The sequence below is a fragment of the Leuresthes tenuis genome, unplaced genomic scaffold (assembly GCF_036924035.1).
Source record: "Leuresthes tenuis unplaced genomic scaffold, fLeuTen1.0.hap1 SCAF_12, whole genome shotgun sequence".
Taxonomy (NCBI): Eukaryota; Metazoa; Chordata; class Actinopteri; order Atheriniformes; family Atherinopsidae; genus Leuresthes; species Leuresthes tenuis.
This window is the reverse complement of record NW_027325366.1, coordinates 7,172,345-7,191,971: the sequence shown is the minus strand read 5'-3', so window position 1 is coordinate 7,191,971 and position 19,627 is coordinate 7,172,345. Positions and strand designations below refer to the sequence as shown.

General features: G+C 40.3%; 1 protein-coding gene across 1 annotated transcript; it reads left to right on the top strand.

Annotated features, from left to right (window-relative positions):
- Positions 1-4,896: 4,896 nt before the first annotated feature.
- Positions 4,897-19,060, top strand: igfbp5b (insulin-like growth factor binding protein 5b). The gene is made up of 4 exons (XM_072397911.1): positions 4,897-5,647; positions 14,420-14,634; positions 14,906-15,025; positions 15,880-19,060. The coding sequence occupies exons 1-4, from the start codon at positions 5,314-5,316 to the stop codon at positions 16,009-16,011; spliced, it is 801 nt and encodes a 266-aa protein (XP_072254012.1). The 5' UTR covers positions 4,897-5,313; the 3' UTR covers positions 16,012-19,060.
- The last annotated feature ends 567 nt before the right edge of the window (positions 19,061-19,627 follow it).

The window sequence follows — 19,627 nt, the reverse complement described above, 5'->3', positions numbered from 1 at the left end:
ATGGACACCCTTATGCCTGAACATGGTGTTCGTTATGGACAGTCCATGACTGGCACAGAAGTCCAACAACATAACACCACTCTGATTCAGATCGGGGGGGCCGTTCCTCCCAATCACACCCCTCCAGGTCTCACTGTCATTGCCTGATGCTAACTTTGTCAGCGTAATTTATGGCTGAAGAATACATATTTGAAAGAGCAACCAAACCTGAATTTGTAGAAACGTTTACTAAAGTTGATGCTGGTGGCTCCAGGTTACATTAGTTGCAATTTACTGTAAACTGTGAGCAGCTGGGTTGTATTGCAGCCAATTTAGTGGTCAGGCTTTGGCTCTGCTGCATGAATTTTGAGCCTTTAAATAAGTGAGTCCAACAGTTTTGTAGGTATGCAGAGCTACCTTAGTGGAGAATTCTTTTCAACCATGTAAATAAACATAATCATCAAACATTAAATATTTGGATAAAATTGTCTATGTCAGACAACCCTGAATGAACAGAATAAAATGTCAATGAACGGAGTGAATTTAGAATATTGTTTGACATATAGGCTCCAATCTACCACATGCCATGAGGACACATTGATCCAGAGGCAAGGGAATGCTAGTGATTTCCGTCTTTTGGAAGACTAAAATCAGAGCACACTGGTGGGATCTGGGGTGGAGTTTGGGCTTCTGAAATAGTGAATCAGAATCCTTAATGAGTCTGAGTTCATCAAATCAAATAGCGTTTCTCCAAAAATATACAAGTTTTTTACCATTACATCCAGTTCAGCAGCACAGACCACTGCACAACAGTGCAAGAAGTAGAAGTACTGTAGTAGATTGTACAAAGGAAGAGTGGGAGTGTAGGCTTGGGTGAATGTGAAGATCCCCTGGTTAGTCTTGAGTGCTTTATTACAAGGGGAACAGATTTCTTTTCATTATTCATGAAGACGTTTCATATCTCATCCAAAAGGCCACTTCATTTCTATCTGATTGATGTGGCAGTTTAGGTTTGTAAGTTTTTTTATTAGTTTGTTTCACAGCCATTTGCACCCTTTGCATGTGCGTCAAGCAGGTAAACAACTCACAGGTGATGTTGACCTAAATGACACACTGAATTGGCTCAGTGACACACATGGCCTGAATGACTCTCAAAGTATAAGTGTTTCAAAAACAGCTCAAAAGTCTGACATTTTCAACCAGTCAGTTAGAACTGAAGAAGCATTTTGGATGAGTCATGAAACATCTTAAATAATCAAGAACAGGCCAGTTGTCCTCAAAGCGAGGATTTGTGATCATCATGACCTGGAGAATTTGAGCAGTTTTGCTGTAACTTCACTGCCAAATGTATATTTCAGATAAACAACAAAAAAGCTCTTCAACAAAATGCTCAAACTAATTCTGCTCAATGCTTGCTTGCTCTGGGGTGAGGGTACAGCTTGAAGCATCTGTTACTAAGATGTTCTGTGAAGCTCTCTGTTTACATGGAATTATGTGCTGTACATTAAAAAAGGCAATAGCTGAGTATCTATGCCCACATAGTATGGTAAACTATGGTGCTTACTGATTAGTCCTCTGTTGTTCAAATCATAACACCACTCACAGAAGACATTGAGACACAATTTTGCAAATGTTTAAGCAGGATAAAACATTGCTAGTATTCCTTCAAGTCAGAATGATGCATGAACAGGGGGAGGGTGGTACCAAGAAAGGAACAGATGGATTGATGCATGAAAAGATCCTTGGGGAATTAGTTTTGCATTGAGCAAAGAATGAGAGCAGAGGACAAAAAAGAACAAGAACATTGAGTTCCTTCAATAATAATAACAAGCACGATGTAGATCCCTAAGTGGGGCTTGTATCTGGTGCATATTTTCCTTGTAATTTGTAATCCTCTCTTCATCCATTGTCACATACCCAGCAGAGAAACACCATTAATCCATGCTGCATTATTGTTTTAATCTCTTCATTATCACTAAAGTAACTCAGATTTATGTCTCTAAGGGTTTTGCCACTTCTCTTGGTTTTGGAGCTGTTTTTTTTTTTTTTGCTCCAGAGCTGGCTGGAGAGACTGTCAGAGTTCAATATGTGCAGTTTTATGGCTGCTGGATTAATTTTTGACCACTTAACAAAAAAATAAATCACAATTTTGTGACAAACAGAACTACACTCAGCTTCAGATGTTTATGGCTGAGAGCAAATGATTGATGGTGATATAATGGATGGAGGCATGTCAGGAAAAGGATAGGAAGTTCCAAGGGGAAAATAATCTGTTCAGATATGTAAATGGTGCTTATGGAAGCTTTAAAAGTTTTACATAGTCATGGTTAAAGAGAAGTGTGGAAAATACCAACCTTGTGTCATGATCTATGTCTTTTTGTTTTGTTTTTGGTCTTGTCTCAGTCCTGTTTACTTCCTTAGTCTCTCTTCAGTCCGGTCATCAGCTCCTTTAACCTGTGTTATTTCCCTCAACTGTCTTCACTCACCAATCACCCTCCACTAAACTCCTGGTTTCATTCACTCTTTGTCAGTTACAATACTGTACAGAAATTCTGATCCATCCCACATTTTTTTATGTTTTGCTTCCAAACAGCAAGACTTTCTTTTGATCTTTGCTAGTGGTCCTAAGAAATGCTTCACCAGTCTCTCTGACAGGTGCCAGTGTTTTGGGGGTTTTTTGGACATTGGCAGCTTTTTCTCTCTTTTTCAGTCTTTGTTCCTGACAATATGTATGCTAAACCACTTAACACTTATAAATCATTCAAGCGTAAAAAAGGAACCTAACTCAAAGGATGAAGCAGTGTTGTGTCTACATGTAACAGACAACTGAGGAAAGAACCTATTTTGAATGGTATCTCTGGGCACTTTGTTACAAGCAGCCTGTTACAAAAATACAAAATGTGTTCCCTTTTATTAGATGTAGCTATAAGAAGTACCAAAGATAACACAGTTTGACAGAAATGAAAAAACATTATTGCATAGAAAAACGTGATTCCCAAATAACTATTTGCTGAAAACTTGGCATATCTCAGCATGGTGTGCAGAATGTAAACTTGACAAGTGGAGGACAAAAGAAGTGTCAGGCCAAAATACTACAACAGATTAACAGCAATGGAAGTTGATGTCCTCTACTTGACTTGAAAGATGTCTATCTAACCCTAATCTAACTATCTAACCCTTCAGTTGATCAAGCTACAGTTCATTGAAGCCTCATCAGCAAAAGTCTTCATAGAAGGGTGGCTGTCAAGAGGCAATTCTCAAGAAAGGGAAAGGCTAAGGTATGCCAAACAACACAAGAACTGGACTGCAAATCAGTAGCAACGGGTATTGCAGAGTGATAAATCCTAATCTCTCGAATCCGTACCTAAACACTATAGACACAGTGTGGGATCATCTTTAAAGACAAGTACAGTCCACTTTAACATTAACAAAAGACAGCTAACATTCAAAGATGAGCGTTGGAATATCTTTCAGAAGAACTATTTCCTGAAGACTACCTAAAGAGATTTTCTGAGAGAGTTCACCTATACTTTACTTTTACCAAAGCTTTGGTTTTGGTTTATATGTTGTAATTACATCATATTTGCATATGTTTCAATAAGTTGCTGCACCTATTCCCCCCTTTTCCAGCTAATATCTAAAGAAATGAATGATGACTCAAGACTTTTAGTCCAGGCAGTAATTCCACGGAGAACTAGATTTAAAAAAAATACTTCACAGGCTCTAATTTTTTATCCATATCAGTATAAATAATGTAAATATCATGGAAATAATTAATTAACGTTATAGTTTTAAGCAGTAATAATGTGGCAATTACTGTGATTTAACAGACAGCAGAGAAGATGTGAGAGGGCTTCTCCGCAGTGTTAACCGTTGTTAAGAGCGCCTTCTGGTGGTCAACAGCTGCGCAAGCCACCTCTCAGAGGATCCTGACATTACACATACACTGGGTCAAGAGAAATTATTTCCAGTGAGCAGATACGGGAATGAAAACCAGCCAGTACACTCCACTGAAGGCAGTGAAATTCAGTTTTAAGGGATTGAAATCGGTCACATTCATACTGCGTATGTGACACGCACTCTGCAGCATTCAGGCGTTTTTTTTTCCAACTTAACGTTATATGCTTAAAGTTCGTGACATCCCCTTGGTGCTCACACACATATGTGTGAGAAAGGAGAGAGCCAGAGAGAAAAGTTGTTGGTGGAATTCCCTTCTGATTAACGCAAATGGTGTCCGAATGAAGCAACAGGTGCAGGCTTTAAAGGTGACTGACAGACCGCAGCAATGCTAACCAAACGAAGCGGAGAAAAAGCTGTCATTTAAGCAAAAGAGAGGCAATTTCCTCGGTCCAACCCTTATGTAAGTGGATGATGCAGTAATGATCCCACACATCTTTTCCTTTTCCGATCCGTGAATGTAAAGCACCACTAAAGTGGTTCGCACACACTTTTCCCTCCCTTAGGATGTTCCGTTTAACTCGTGAAAAAATAAGGCACTTCTGAATTAAGCAATGGGTTTACCGAGGATTTTGTTGATGTTTTTTCTTTTTTTTTCAAATCTGAATTTTGCGCAGTTAACATGCAAAATAAAAGAAAATATTGGCTTCTCTGAAGCGTTGTCTGGAAGTGCAGTTTTTGTACACTTTGTTCCTTTGAATCTCTAAACAGCATAAAATTCCTCACCCACAGTAAAATAGAAATGAACAGAAAAAAGACTGAGCGTAGTTTTTTGTAGTGTGAAATAAAGATCTACAGGTTTTGATGGCTGCTCAGATGGTGTCGCCTCTTTCTGCTGTCGCTCCTTGTTGCACCTCGGCATCAGTTCAGCCCTCAGGGTGAGAGAGCGATCCTCCTGCTGCTGAAAAAATGTTTGGCAGACTGCCAAGCTGTGGAACAAGTGCGCCTCCCTTCCCTGCTGTTTAGCGTATTCGGAGTTGGGGGGTTTGGGGCACGGCTGTTTTTAAAAAGGCAAGGCAAGTCTCAAGTTGATCAGTCTGCTCAGGAAACTTGTGCTGGAGAAAGTACTGGAGTCTTAACTGAAGGGGCGAGAAGTTGAGATTTTATCCACAGACTTGTTTTGCTCCTGCAGAGGAAAATATTTCCGGGAAAATAGCACATATATTTTCAATTGTTCATTTAAAGTAATTTTGCAGCGTGCATAGCGCAAAGACTGCCATTGATGTTTTTATACATAGCACTCCTGGATAAAGACTATTGGCTTTAACTGTAAGAATCGGATTATCTGACTGAGGCATTGTGTCCATTAGACCAGGCTACTTCCCCCCCTCCTCCTCGCATTTGAGCTTTATGCTATAACTGAAGAGAACGCCAACGATGTTTCTGAGTTTTTGCCTCTTGGTGACATTTATCTTGGGGCTGTCGGGGTGTTTGGGCTCGTACGTTCCGTGCGAGCCGTGTGACGAGAAGGCGCTGTCCATGTGCCCGCCGGTCCCGGTCGGCTGCCAGCTGGTCAAGGAGCCCGGTTGCGGCTGCTGCCTAACGTGCGCCTTGTCTGAGGGCGCGGCGTGCGGTGTTTACACCGGGACGTGCACCCAGGGCCTCCGCTGCCTGCCCCGGAGCGGAGAGGAGAAACCCCTGCACGCCCTTCTCCACGGCAGGGGAGTGTGCACCAACGAGAAGGGATACAAACCTGCTCTCCCGCCCGTAGGTAAGGACGCGCACTGGCTGGTGAATGCATGATGGACAGGAGTGATGTGGTTGTGAATGCTTTAACCAGAAGAGGACCGCGGGTCTTCTCTCTCCTCTCGATTTGATGGCATGTTGAGGCTGTGTCTTTCGGGAAAAATCTTCATAAAAATGTATAACGGTCTAAGCATTTTTGTTTTGTTAAATCAATATCCTCAAGTTAATTTCCCAATTCCTTCTCCTTTATTTAGGGACCTTATAAATGTAACCTATAGGTGCCTCCTTCCCTGACTGAGACCAAGAGTTAATGATCATGTGCGGCTCAGCTTTGTTTGACAGATGGTTTAAGGTGCCATCTGATTAACTTCTATCCACTGTCTCGAGTAAACTGTGTGCAGGAGCTTATTCCGACTCTCTGCAGATACGCAGATATATGCACTTTCAAAATGTGAGACTCGGAACCCAGCTTATCATGAATACGAATTTCACAAAAATCATTGGCTGTGAGTCCGGTGCCAGTTCATCTGTTGCGCCTAACTCACCGGGGAAAGTGGCTGTTCAACTGCGGTTGACAAAGATCCAGGTAGTCAACTCTTCAATAATGTGTAGATTGGAGGCAGATTGGATGACAGAAAGGGCTAATTTTAGGAGTGTGTGTCATAGACGCTGTTATGCAGCGCACTTTATGTTCAACGAGTGAAACGCTTTATGAAAAGTGGTCTGTGGACTGCGTGGTAGTTTATTTATGTAAGAGATATTAACAGGACAGTGTGGCTGCGCCTGACGTGAGCTTGTTCTCCAAATACTCGACTTTAATATCCAGCCCACGATTTCCCTTTATTTTCTCCAGTTTTTGCGCCTTTTCATCATTCGAACGCTTGAGATGTGAAATCGGTCCCGGCAGAGAGAAAAAGTGCATACTAGCTCATATTGGAAGGAATCAGATGCTGCTCCACTGTCTGAGGGTCTTGTTGAAGCTGAATTTAGATAGATTTAGAACTGCAGGGAACCCAGGATCGTGTTTAGAGTTGGATTGCCACTAGATCTGCATGTGTGAGAGAAAAGAAGGAAAGAAAAAGAGTTAGACAGAGGGAGAAGAGGAACTGAGCCAGTTGTCTTGAATGATTTAAGACGTTTCTTGGTGTAGCAGGTTCCCTGTCACCGAGTTTTAGCAGCTTATCAGTGACAAGATTTGTAGGTGGTAACCGCAAAAGTTTTGGCTGAAGACGGGTGATGGCTGATGGAGTCATCATCAGGCTGTGCTCTCGGAGAGCAGCCCTCCCCTGTCCTTCTTATGACACCACAGGAAAAATGTGCTCTTTCTATAATTGCTATTGTTCCAAAAATAACAGTATGCTTTCCAAACCATTGATCACTATCTGAGATAATGTAAAAAGGTAGTCCTCCCTATCAGCACTGTGTGTGTGTGTTTCAAGTCTCAGTCAGAATGCTTTCTCTCACACATATTTGGGCGGGACTGTGTGGGTGTCTGGGTGTGCATTGTGTGTGATTGTTAGTGATGACACCTCAGGCAGTTTTGTCTCACTCTGGCCTCATACACACACACTCATGCACACACAGAAGCTGACTCCTTTGTTGGCCCTCAGAGGTAATCGGAGCATCTTTTCCTGCCTCTTGCAGTGCATTCATTGCACGGCTGCTGTGTCACATCGCCCGTGATTCAGCAAAATCCCTCCAGCTCTGTCTCCCTTTCCTCTTGAAGGGCCTTCTGTCAAACAGCTCCTTGGTTGGGAACTAGTGAGGTGAGCCTCTGGTTTCCTGTCGTGTGGGGTTGCAGCTGCTAGCTGAGTGAGGCAAACGCAGGGAGGTGGAGCTCAAGTGTCCACCACACTCATGAGGCCATGAGAGCTGCAGCCTAAATACTGACTTGGACAGTAAAACAATGGTAGAGATTAATCTTTGCTATCCTATAGTCCCCTCACCCCCTTCCCCCTTTTCAAGAAAAATAACCCTGGCCATCATTTTATGTTTGTCTTCATGTCCCAGTAGTGGATTCATTCATGCTTTCGTCTTGCTCTGTGATCCCAGGAGCTGCTTGAATTGTAAGGCACAGGCAGTGGTATGTGCTTAGGGGGCACTCTGCGAGTGAATCAGGCCCAGGAAAGCTTGCCAAGAGATATGACTTCACGGCAGCAGGCTTCTCATCCTTTCATCCTTCAGGCTTCTGAAAGGGCCTAATGTTTTAACAGATTGCTCTCTGCCAAGAAACAAAAGATCATAAAGGAGTAGTTCCAAATCCACGATACCTTTCTCACAGATAAGACAGTAAGACTGAGCTCCTTTTAAACATAGCTACAGGAAACCTGCTGCCCTCACTTAGAATTTTTATTACTTTATATTTGTTTCAGCATTTTGCATGCATGTGCATGCAGTTTGAATGCAGACAGTCTCAGCCGCAACAATGTACTGAAGACTTTGTGGTTTTTCTTTTGTGACATGGAGTTTTCATTAATATTTAGAATCATCAATAGGTTCAGTTACTGCAGGCCTCCAGGATTCCCAAATCATGTGTAATCACCATGCACAATGTCATCACTTACTTGAAGAAAGCTATTCAACTTTGAGCGTTAACATCTGCTTTTTCCACACTAACATCATCACTGGCACTGCCAGTTATTGGGCAGTTGCTGAGAGACCAAAGCAAGTGGGAAGAAGTAGATTCTGCTTCCCGTGCACTTTGACTTGTCATAGTAGTGTGCAGGCATGCCACGTTAGATGCTGCTCCAGTTATATGTGGGCCCAGTTGCCTTACAGCTGGATGGACCCTTCCAAATTGCCTCTGTCTTGTTCAGTGAGAGCTTATTATGCTGCAAGGCATCTGTAGCAGGTGCTTTGCAAGGAAGGTAATTTTCTCAATATATAACATGATGACTTTCAGAGAAAAACTTGCATTTTGTGGAAAATTTGAAACAACTTTTTGGATGTGAAGCTGATGCTGTTGGTTACATCAGTTTTACTGCCTGTTTTCAGTTACAGTGGGATCACAGGGACGGTCAACAGCACTGGGGTTGTCACTGGCAAGCAAATAACTTATTTGGCACACTTGCTTGATTTCTCCCTGTAAAACTTTACAGTGGTATTTGTACAGCTTACTGGTTACTGACACCTAGCCTTCTGGTGGCAACAGCTGCAGAAGACATCAACCCGCAGTGCAGACTTTTAAAAATGATATCACATGTGTTTGACCCGACCTGTGTGCTGTGATCTCAACTCCTTCACCTGGTTACATACTAGCATGCTGTAAGAAAGGACCAAAATCTTTTCACTGTTACTATGGGGCAGTTTTTAGAATTTCCACTCACAAGCAGGACAAAAAGGCTCAAGTTTCTCAGGATTTGGGAAACAATGGAGGCTCCAGTGAATTCTCTGGAATGTTGATGTTGCTCAGAATGTTAGAGTGAACCTTATACTGTTATTAAATAGCAGTTCCTCATAAATGATGAACAATGAATCTTAAAATTATTCAGGTCTGATAATGGACGTTTCTTCAAATTGCTTGCTGTATGCATTGCATCACATTAAATAGATGTTCATGAACTTGCAATTGATCAAAACATTACCCACTAAAATCACACAAAGAACAGTATGAACCCTGATTTTTGTTTTTTATTCTGCCTAAAGATTTCTGCACAACCTGGAGCACTCTTCTCTTGCTAAGAAAAAGCTGCTCCTGCCACCAGGAGGGAGTTAAAATTTTGTCACACCCAGTAATTGTGTTGTGGTGACCCAAAAAGACATTGCATCCATGCGCGTAGCTTGTTGAAAACCCAGAAATGGGACGAGACCTCAGACCAAAATAAGCAATGTACAGTAGAACAGTAATGCATGTCACTCTGATGATTTACTGTTCACACTGTTTTTTTTTTGTATTGTGAAAGCTGTAAACATGCAGATAGTTTGCTTACCTATAGCTGCATTTCCCTCTTGGAAAGACGTTGCATCCTCTCATAAGTCCTGTTTTGCAATTTATGATCCTTGAATTGTTCTTGTTGCTATTTATACCTTGCATTCAGAAAAGCAGGAAACTTTTGATTGCAATGAACAGATTCTGTGTGCACAATACTGCGGGAAGCGTTATTTCCTGCATATTCAGAAGCTGATTGAGAGCATGCACAAGGCCGAAACACAGAAAATTCCACTGACAACAGGACATACATGTCTGGTGGCAGAAAAAAAATTCCTCAACAAAACTTATTTACAGATTCTTCCAGCTGGTCTGGACGTGAGCTTCCTTCAGTCACTTAATCTTTCTCATGAAAGCACTTTTCTGTTTTCATCTTATGAGCAGAAGATGTATACTATTGGCTTTTTGACTGTGATTGTACATACTTGGATTAAAAGCACCCATCCATCCATTTTCTATACCCGCTTAATCTGTCAGTCAGGTCGCAGGAGGGCTGAAGCCTATCCCAATGGTCATTGGGCAAGATGCGGGGTACACCCTGGACAGGTTGCCAGTCCATCACAGGGTCACACAGAGACAAACGAGACAAAGAACCACACACACTGGATTAAAAGCAAGACTTTAAAATATACCTTTAATCTATAACTGCATTACATTGTGAAAAAAAAAAGTTTATAAAAGGCTCACTTTTATCTGTTCAGAGTACGTCAGCTAAGAAAACTTACCTTTACAAAATTCTTTTATTCTGAACACTCAACCTCAGCAACATAAACAGCTCTGTCTCTCAATATGCCGCTGCTACTTTCACAATTTTATTACTAACAGCTAGCATTAATGTTTAGTGACAGACCTGAGCTAACCAAACAAATTTTAGCTTAGTTTCATGTGGAATAACAATTTTCCGAACTGTTGTTTCTTTACCCCTTAAATCATATTATTTGTATGACAACAAAAATGTAAACAGGTTCTCACTTTATTTTTATTTTTGGTTTGGAAACTCAAGCTGGTTTCAGTAACTAATGGGTATTCTTGCCATTTGGAATAATGTGAAGTGATGAACCATCACTCACATCTTCCCGACACAGTTCACAATATGAAGTTAGATCATGCCATGTTGTATGCTGGGTGGAATCTTTTAAAGAATACTCGCCCATTATCTCTGTTTAAGTCCATCGTTGCCTGGTTAGATTTAGTTTTGTTTGGCTAAAAACTGTCCCATCTAGTGGAGTAGAGAAAGCAGACGTAGAGAGAAGATGGGCCTTACCAGGAGCTATTGAATCGCACTGCTAAATTTTAGATTTGCAAGCTGAGATTGTGCCAAAATTTGATCTCTAACAAAAACCCTGCTGTTTTTTGACTCAGTTATTTCAGTAAACAAATCATACATATCAATACATTTAGTTAAGTCTCAATTTTATGGAGTCATGTGTAGTGGATTTTATGAGACACTATCAATAATAAAGATATGTTTTAAAATCAAAAGTAATTTGAAATATGTTTTTTCTTCCTGTGAACAGATATGTTTAACATTTTGTTATAAGGATTAGAAATGGACTGAGATATGATCATTGAGGATGATCATACAGCATAAAATACACTATCCTGAAGTTAGAATTCAGGATCTGTACATACAAAAGACACCCTAAGAGCAAGGAAGATTACAAAATGGTATCTAAACATACCAACGCATGAAATCAACTTCACAGTCTCCAATGTGTGTTTAATGTTTGTTGTTTTCTAAGGGTCACTAAGGCGAATACCAACTTACAGAGAAATACTAGGCGAGTGGAAGGCACCCTGTCACATCATTCATCTGTCTTTGACGTTATGGACATATGGTTGTCAGAATGGGAAAACAGACATATTGATGGGTCATTCTTCGATTTTTTTAGAGAGGTACCACTGATTATCTGTGTCATCCTAAGACATTTTAGCATTACCAATCTTTTCCCTATTTTAAAATGCTTCCTTTTCTTTTAGTAGCCAGGACCTGACTTTTGTGTTGCGACACACAGTCACATTGACTGGCACAACTTCACACCTCCCTTTCTGCTCTAGAAACTGCCAGGTCATCAGGCCGTAGCCTGGCTTTCAAATATTAAGTAGTGGAGGCAGTGTGACACTGGAGGATGGGTTACTATAGTTGTGCTTTATGTGGCACAGGCCCTCAGGTTCATTCGTCCCCACAATTATGTTGTCCTACCCCCAGATGAGATTAAACAGCACCTCTATTCACTATTCTCTTACATCTTGTAAAGATGTAATTTCAGATGCAATACAGACACTGACTTAATCAAAGGCACGACATAACAAATGTGGTGTAATGCTGGGAAATACAATGAAATGGGGAAGGATCTATTGTCCTGGCTTTTTTGCTGTCTAAATGGTATAATTATAGTCTTAAAGATCCAGTGGAGTAAAAAAATCTAAAGAAGGGGTAGCTTATCTTTCAAGCTTGGACTTATGCCCGTAAGAAACTTGGGATATTCATGAAGCATAATTATGGGCAGATGTTAATTTTTAAACAGAGAAGTATCAAGTGCACCTTCTTTGGCTGCTCCGCTTCTCCCATTCTAATGAAATCTTTACCTGGAAACGAGGGAGAGATACGCCACAGCTTTGGGTTCAGCTGAATGGAGAACCTGCACATGAGTTGGCTCACTTGGCTTCCGTCCAGGGTCTTGGCTGTGTTTCAGGAGTTAAACCAGACCCTCTGAGCTTCCTTTACAAGCTTGGTACCCTTAGCATGGAAAAAATGAGTTTTTGTGGCCAAACTAAAGAGCTGAAGAGCCCACATCAGAATCAAATTTGTGTTTTTTTTGTGTTGATCTTTATCTTGTGAAAGTTACATGGATTTTAGAATACATGCTTGTATGTTGCACACATTGTTCTCTAAACACCGATTTTTTTTCCATAAAGTGACTGACTTGTAAGCGTAATTTATGTGCTACGGCTGTTTTAGTCTGACCATTTATGTGCTCAAATTAAATTACACATGAAACAAGAATGCATGCTAAAAAAACAGTCCTTTTTTCAGCAGTATGTTTCATTGCCAAATATGTGGCATTTTAATCAGGCGCCCTGCAAAATTATTGGACTGTACAGCAGAAATAAAGAGGTTTTCCACAGTAGTCACATGCACGGCGTACATAGGAATGCTTGTTTGAAATATTTATTTATAGCGAGCAATAGCTTTGCGGTCTGAGCAGGGAGACACAAGGACATATCTAAACACAAACCAAGGCCTGCCAAGTCATGAGTTGTGAGATTAATTTCAAAGAGACAGTAGTGCAGTGCAGAAGCCAAAGACCCAATTCTGGTAATCAACCTGCCCCCAGGCTCTCCACCCACCCCACCTCCCCTTCTTACCGAAAGACTCCCAGACACTCATGCTGTGTCAGGCTCTTTGAACGTCAGTTTCTCAAAGCTCATGGCCTTGCTCCGTCTCAGTGATCAGTTCTCCATGGTGGCAGGATACAAACAGGCTTATGAGCAAAGTTATGGCAACTTGTTAAATAATATTTTCCAACCTGTTCTCTATGTATGGAAGTTGATTTGTCATTTAGCAGCAGTTGGTCTATAGTCCAACATTCCTCCTTGGTTCAGAGCCTTTGGCTCAGTGCACCCAGGCGGGTTTCCTTGTCAGATAAATATAGCCAGGGTCATCCACTGGCACCATCACTAGAGCCAATTGGGGCTTGGCAAAGTCCCCATAACAACTCTGTACTTATGGTACAGCTAAGCCAAAAGGGGTGGGGGGTGGAGGGCTTCTTTTTGTGGCCTCAAAGAACCTCTGGCTGGGGGTTCAGGCTTAAGAGGCTGAGCCCCAAAGATAGGAAAGGGGGGGAGGGGAGGGTTTGGTTTAGGATAAAGGACCTGAACTGGTAAATATCCCAGCAAGAGACTCTTTCAGATCTTTAGGACTACAGTGCCCCCTGGGGGACCTGAAATTACATCTAGGAAGTATATAAAATGTGACACAAATGTACAAGCATTTATATTCACCCAGAGAGCGACTAGATTTTCCTCAGCTTGACATTTCAATCAGCCTAATGTAGGACACGTTACTGTAAAGTTACGACACCCAGGAGCCTCAGTCCCAGTCACAGTCAGCAGCCCAGATGATACGGTAACACATTTTCCAGGCAAAGTTTAGGCAGTCATGCTGCATGTGATACAGTTTTCCCAATCTGTTGAAGTCTCTCCGCTCAAAAATATGTGTCAGCTACTGTCATTGTGTCTGTATTTCTGTCTGTGCTTTGAGCTCATCATGTCTCACTCATAAATAAGAAAAAAAATTATGGTACATTGTTGGTACTGACTGCTATTAGTAGTTTTGGTGTCTGTCTTGCTCTCATAGATGCATCTCGGTGAGGTTGGATGAGAAAGTGTGACTTTAAACTGTTGTGTTAGCTGTATATGCTCATCAGCTGTTGGTTCAAACTTATGCCTCCCCTTCACTGTCAACACATGTATCAAAAGCAGAATCTTTTTTTTATTTTGATGCAGATAAAAACCTAATATGTAATAACATTACTAAACATAACTAAACTTCAATAGTTTTCTGTTTGTGAAATATTGCAAACTGTATACATTATGATTTAATTATGTGAGCTTTTTTACATTCCAGCATTTTGCGCCCCATTTCAAATAAACTTTTTAGTTTTTGTAGTTAAATGTTGAAATTACATAATATTAGAGAAAGGCGTGTACTTTTCAAGTCTTCTCACAGCTGTGATGCATTGTCCAACGATATTTTCTTTTCTAACAACAATAGTCAAACTGCTGTATGCTAACCACACACAAATAAAAAAAAACTTTTTAAAAAAGGTACCATTGTTTAAACATCTCTTTTTGGTTCTGGTGCAGATCGTGAGTCTCGAGAGCATGAGGACACCATCAGTCCAGAGACTACTGGGGACATGCTGCAAGCTAAAGTGCCACTCCATCCCAAAGACATTGTGAAGAGTAAAAAAGAAATCGCAGTGAAAAAAGACCAGAAGAGGAAGCTTGGCATACAGCGTTCTATGGGCTCCACAATGGATTACTCCCTTCTATCCGTGGACAAGCATGAGCCTGAATTTGTAAGTACTAGCATTTGTGACTGGCAGCTCTTAGCTGCAGAATAATACTAACACATATAGTTGATTTTTTTCAAGTAGACATTTACATTACTGAAGTGAGGCAAGGATTTAAACCACTGGACATAAAAAAAAAGAGCTGCCATTTCTAGATTATCTTAAATCACAAAACTTCATTGCCATAAATCTGCCTAAAATAGGCATTCACGTTCTCAACATAGCATAACTTTGACTATGTTGCTTGTTTGTGACCCTTTTTTGCATTTCTCTGAAGGGTCCCTGCAGGAGAAAACTAGATGGGATCATTCAGGGTATGAAGGACACTTCTCGTGTGATGGCTCTGTCTCTCTACCTTCCCAACTGTGACAGAAGAGGATTCTTCAAGCGCAAGCAGGTGAGCTTGGCCTCTTTGCACTTTCAATTTAAATGGTGATATTGTGCGATCAAAACTAATTGTTACTTACTATTACAAGCATTTTTAAAGGTAACCCTTTGCTAATCATTTGTTTAGTCTCTCTGTGCTTTTGGATCAAACTCTTGTAAGGGCTTGCTAAGGGAAATGGGAACTTGGGAGCTTCTAAAAGTACTACAGACCTTTATCGACTTTTTGTAAGATTGCATTTGCACCCCAGACAGAAACACTGAAGTGATGTGGTAGCCGGTTGGCAGTTGGTAGATGAGCTGAAGTAAAATAATTCCTCTGTTGTTCTGTAGCCCAATAAACCCCATTACTGCCAGCCCATTCCTCTTTATTTTGTTCACTGCACATTTGCATCACAGATGGTTTCCTTCAATGCTGGAAGAGTACCCAGCCTGAGGTTAGAGCTAGAAAGTACTCAACATTCTACAAATAATGATTATCCGCTGCTCCTGAAGTGTGTTATAATATGATTTGATACACTAAGATTAGATTTGATACAATGTGATACGATATCTTACGATACAATGCAATACGATACAATAAACTTTATTTTCCCTGTGGGGAAATTTTGCATTGGATTCAAATACTGTGCACATAGATACCTTCACAGTTACAACAAAAGATTATAAAAAGAAAAAGAAGAGATACTTCCTCCAATAGCTAAAAGACCTATCAAAACATTTTTGCAGTTTGAGCTTATTAGTAGCTTATTACTCATACATATATACATTATTCTTCCATATCTTGCCTTGTGGTGAACAGGGTTTGAGCACCTTTTGTTATACAGCTACATTTCCAATAAAACTGTTCTCTTTTCTCTCCCACAGTGCAAGCCATCACGTGGTCGCAAAAGAGGCATTTGCTGGTGTGTGGATAGATATGGTGTTCAGCTCCCAGGTACAGACTACAGTGGAGGGGACATTCAGTGTAAAGACCTGGAGAGCAGCAACAACGAGTGAAATGAGGAAGACCATCCTTGACTCCCCAACCCCTGTCCCCCATCCCAAAACCACCGTATGACGCAAGGCCCATGCCTCTTCTCTGAATCACACGTTTGTTCTGCCCTCTGTTCACTTCAAGATTTTTGTTATTCAAGTGGGGAAAAAAAGAAGAGATCCAGACAGAAAGAGCAGGATGAAAAAAAGACTAATATGTTTTCCTTTTTTTTTCTGTTTTTGACCAAGCACTCTTTTCTGAATGAGGGGGAAAGACCCTGAAAATTCACTAGACCCCCTGACTATCGGTCATGGGATCCCTTGTATGAGCCTGGCTTTGAGAAAACACATGCACAGAATGGATTTATTTTTGCAGGAACTGAGTATTACAATACAATACTTTATGTAATGTAAAATTAATACAAAATCATTGTGGACAAAAAAAGAAAAATGTAAAAGCATCATGCATAATGATTGAAAACAAATCAGTTTTAGGCTTTGGAACATGATGCCACCATGGAAGTGATGATTGGCAGACTAATTTGTTTTTTTTTGTCTGTTTTACAAAAGAAAAAAATAGAAACAAGAGATAAAGATATACCGTAACAGTTGACTCTATCTGGGTATGTGGTTCTGTCATAGCACTTACGAATAGGGGACCCTGCTTAGATATGTATAACTTCACAAAATTACGTGTGCTTGGGTGTGGGCATGTGTACAGTGTGAATGTGTGTTATATATGAGCCCATGTTGGTGTATGATGGAGAGAGCCTATTACAAAATAGAATGTCTTTTTTTCTTTCTCTTTTATTTGATTTTCTCACTACGAGTATTGCTAGTGCTTGAGGTGGTCTTGTGGCTGGCTTTCTCTATAATGTAAAGAATGTCTCTCAGAAACAAAGGAGTAAGCAGATCATCACAGATGAACCTATCTAAGTGGCTCTTTGACAATGTAGCTAGCCTGATATATGCCAACTGTGCCTATATGAACAAACACTGCCATGCAGGGCGACACAGAACTAAGAGAGCGCTGACTCTACTGGTGAATTAAAAAATTTTCAGCTAAAAAGATTGGGGCTCAAGTTTGAATTTGATCTTTCGAGTTGCGTGCATAATCAAACTTGCCAGTTGGGCCAGTTGCTTCTCTGATTCAATTGTGTGAAGTTTAGTTTTGTATGATTGTGTTTGTGCTGTTTTCTTTGCCTTCAGTGAAGTAAAAACTGCCCACTTTTGAGCCATGTTCCTTTATCAAGTGGTTTCCCCTCAGTACTGCTACCACAGTGTAACCATGGTGTATTGCATTACTTTTAAATATAGTTATTGAATGTTGATTTTCCTGTAGAAAGTATGACAATTATGTAAATGTGCTTGGAAAAAAAAACATTTTCGCCTGTAAAGAATTTGAATAAGTCCTTGTGGCCTGTCAGTAGAGTGGTCCACAATCATTTGACTACAGTGCAGTCAAAGCTAAGCCTCTGGAATCCTACTGATTACATGCCTCCATACAAAGGTTATCTGCCTCTATCTCAGAGGAGCATGATCAAAACAAAGGTTACAGGATATAACAGGGTTTAAATGGACTTGTTCTCTCTCTGTGTGCAAATCACAGTGCCTTCCTACATGCAAATACATTTAAATACTGACGTAAAAGTGTGATATCATATGACGGCAACCTTCAGACAGCCTCAGCTGGGGGCCGATGCTTGATATGACAATAAAAATGTCTAGGTTCAATTTTAATTAAAACAAGAACAATGAATGTGGTAGATATTTTAAATTATGTCAGCAATACATTGCAAATCCTGTAATCTCTGCATGTACCTCCATTTAATTCTGGACTAAGAAGATGTGCAAGGAATCGCTGAGTAACAGTCAGTTAAACCTCCTTCTCTTTCTTTGACAACCAATAAGCTAAGTTTCTTGCTTTTTCAAGTGAATGCCAATATATATGACAGTGAGAGAGGGGAAGCCAAAGGATGTTTGGATGTTGTGAAAGAGAAATGATACATACATCCTACATGGCTTCTGGTTGTGAAAAATGATCAAGGCTCCTTCCCCTATTTCCAACACCAAATACCTACTACCACTTTTGAAAAAATAAAAAGGAGCTTGCACTTCTTTCATTTACTCACTATTGATATTGATACCTAACGACATCCTACAGTGTGGTATCAGGAAGTTAGTGGAAAAACAACAACAAAAAGCTGAATGTTGTGTTATCTTGTGCTTACCATTCAAAGATGGTGCTTTGGAGTAATTGTAAATGACAGGGGCTGTAAAGCCCATGCCTGGGACATTCAATACAGCAACATCTTTTAGAAAAGAAAATAGTTGAAAGTAACAAGCAGCTAGAGGTGTTCTTACAGCCTATTGCGCAGAGATGACAGCTGATATAGAAAGGGCGAAAAGAGACAGAGGAGAGAGGGAAGAGCGAGCGCCATGGGCGGTGGTCATTATCAGGGCCTAGCCACTTCCCCACTGTGGGGTCACCAATTACAAGACATTAGATACAGTTAGTAAGACAGTTACAAGGAGTTGTAGAAATCTGGGGAATGTAAATACTGCAACAAGGTGCACAGGATCAGGTTTTGATATGAGTAATCTCTGGACCAGTTAATGATGCAAACAGGTAGAAGATTACTCTTTTACTGAATAAGCAATTTCCTGTTTCTTCACCTGTATGTGAGTAGTAAATTCCTCAAGTTTCTCATTTCCTGCTTGGTTTAAACTCATATTCACATTTCATTTTTCAGTAGAACGATAACTTCAGTACAGCTTTTTTCTGAATACATAATGCTTTTGGATATGATGAGACAGTTCAATTGGTTTTCATAATTTGGTGTTCACTAGCTTGTGAAATAGACCCATTGGTGGCAGGAGGATAGCAGGAAATAATGGTCAGTATTTGGAGCTACATAGGACAAATAAGAAAAAAAAAGACAAAAAATCTCAAATTATCAAAGTGAATATCACTGTGTAATATTTATTCAACTTGTAATTTATGTACTCTTTTAACCTTTGTCTTTTTTGTTATGACAAAGCATTTATTTAAATAAAGTTATGTATTCATTTATGCATTTTTGTGAGTTTTTCATTTGTGTGCTTGCATTTTTAAGAGGAGTAGCTGCTAAATTGGCTTCAGATATACAACATTGCATTGGAATCATCCTGATTGTAAGCACTGGCTAATCTCTAAGGCACGAGCTGTTAAACCTCTTAGACCTAAGTCTGAGACACTTAGGCTAGTCCATAGGATCCCATGCAGCATGCAGGATGTGACTTTATAAAGCCTCACCCGAAGGCAAGTCACCTGGTTTTCAACACCATAGTCAGAAAAAACGCACAGGAACAAGGAAGTCATTTAACATGAGTTTGAACTTCAAGGGAAGGGGGATTGACCAAGTGGGACCAGCTCAGTATTCAAATAATGGGAAAGGAGAGATTTTTAGCCCGAATGCTTTATCATGTTATGGAAACTCTGCCTTTAGCAGCACTTAAAGGCAGAATGAATTCCCTAGAGACACTTTGATTAACAATGACTTACATAAAAACATTAACCGCATATACAGATGTATTCACATGAACAAGGACAATTATGTTTGTAAAAAATATTAGCTTTTAATGCTGCAATAACTGAATA

Excerpts from the sequence above, each read along its gene's own strand:
- igfbp5b (XM_072397911.1), top strand. The coding sequence starts at position 5,314 with ATGTTTCTGAGTTTTTGCCTCTTGGTGACATTTATCTTGGGGCTGTCG. Across the intron at positions 14,635-14,905 it reads ACAAGCATGAGCCTGAATTT|GGTCCCTGCAGGAGAAAACT; the intron begins GTAAGTACTAGC and ends ATTTCTCTGAAG. Across the intron at positions 15,026-15,879 it reads GATTCTTCAAGCGCAAGCAG|TGCAAGCCATCACGTGGTCG; the intron begins GTGAGCTTGGCC and ends TCTCTCCCACAG.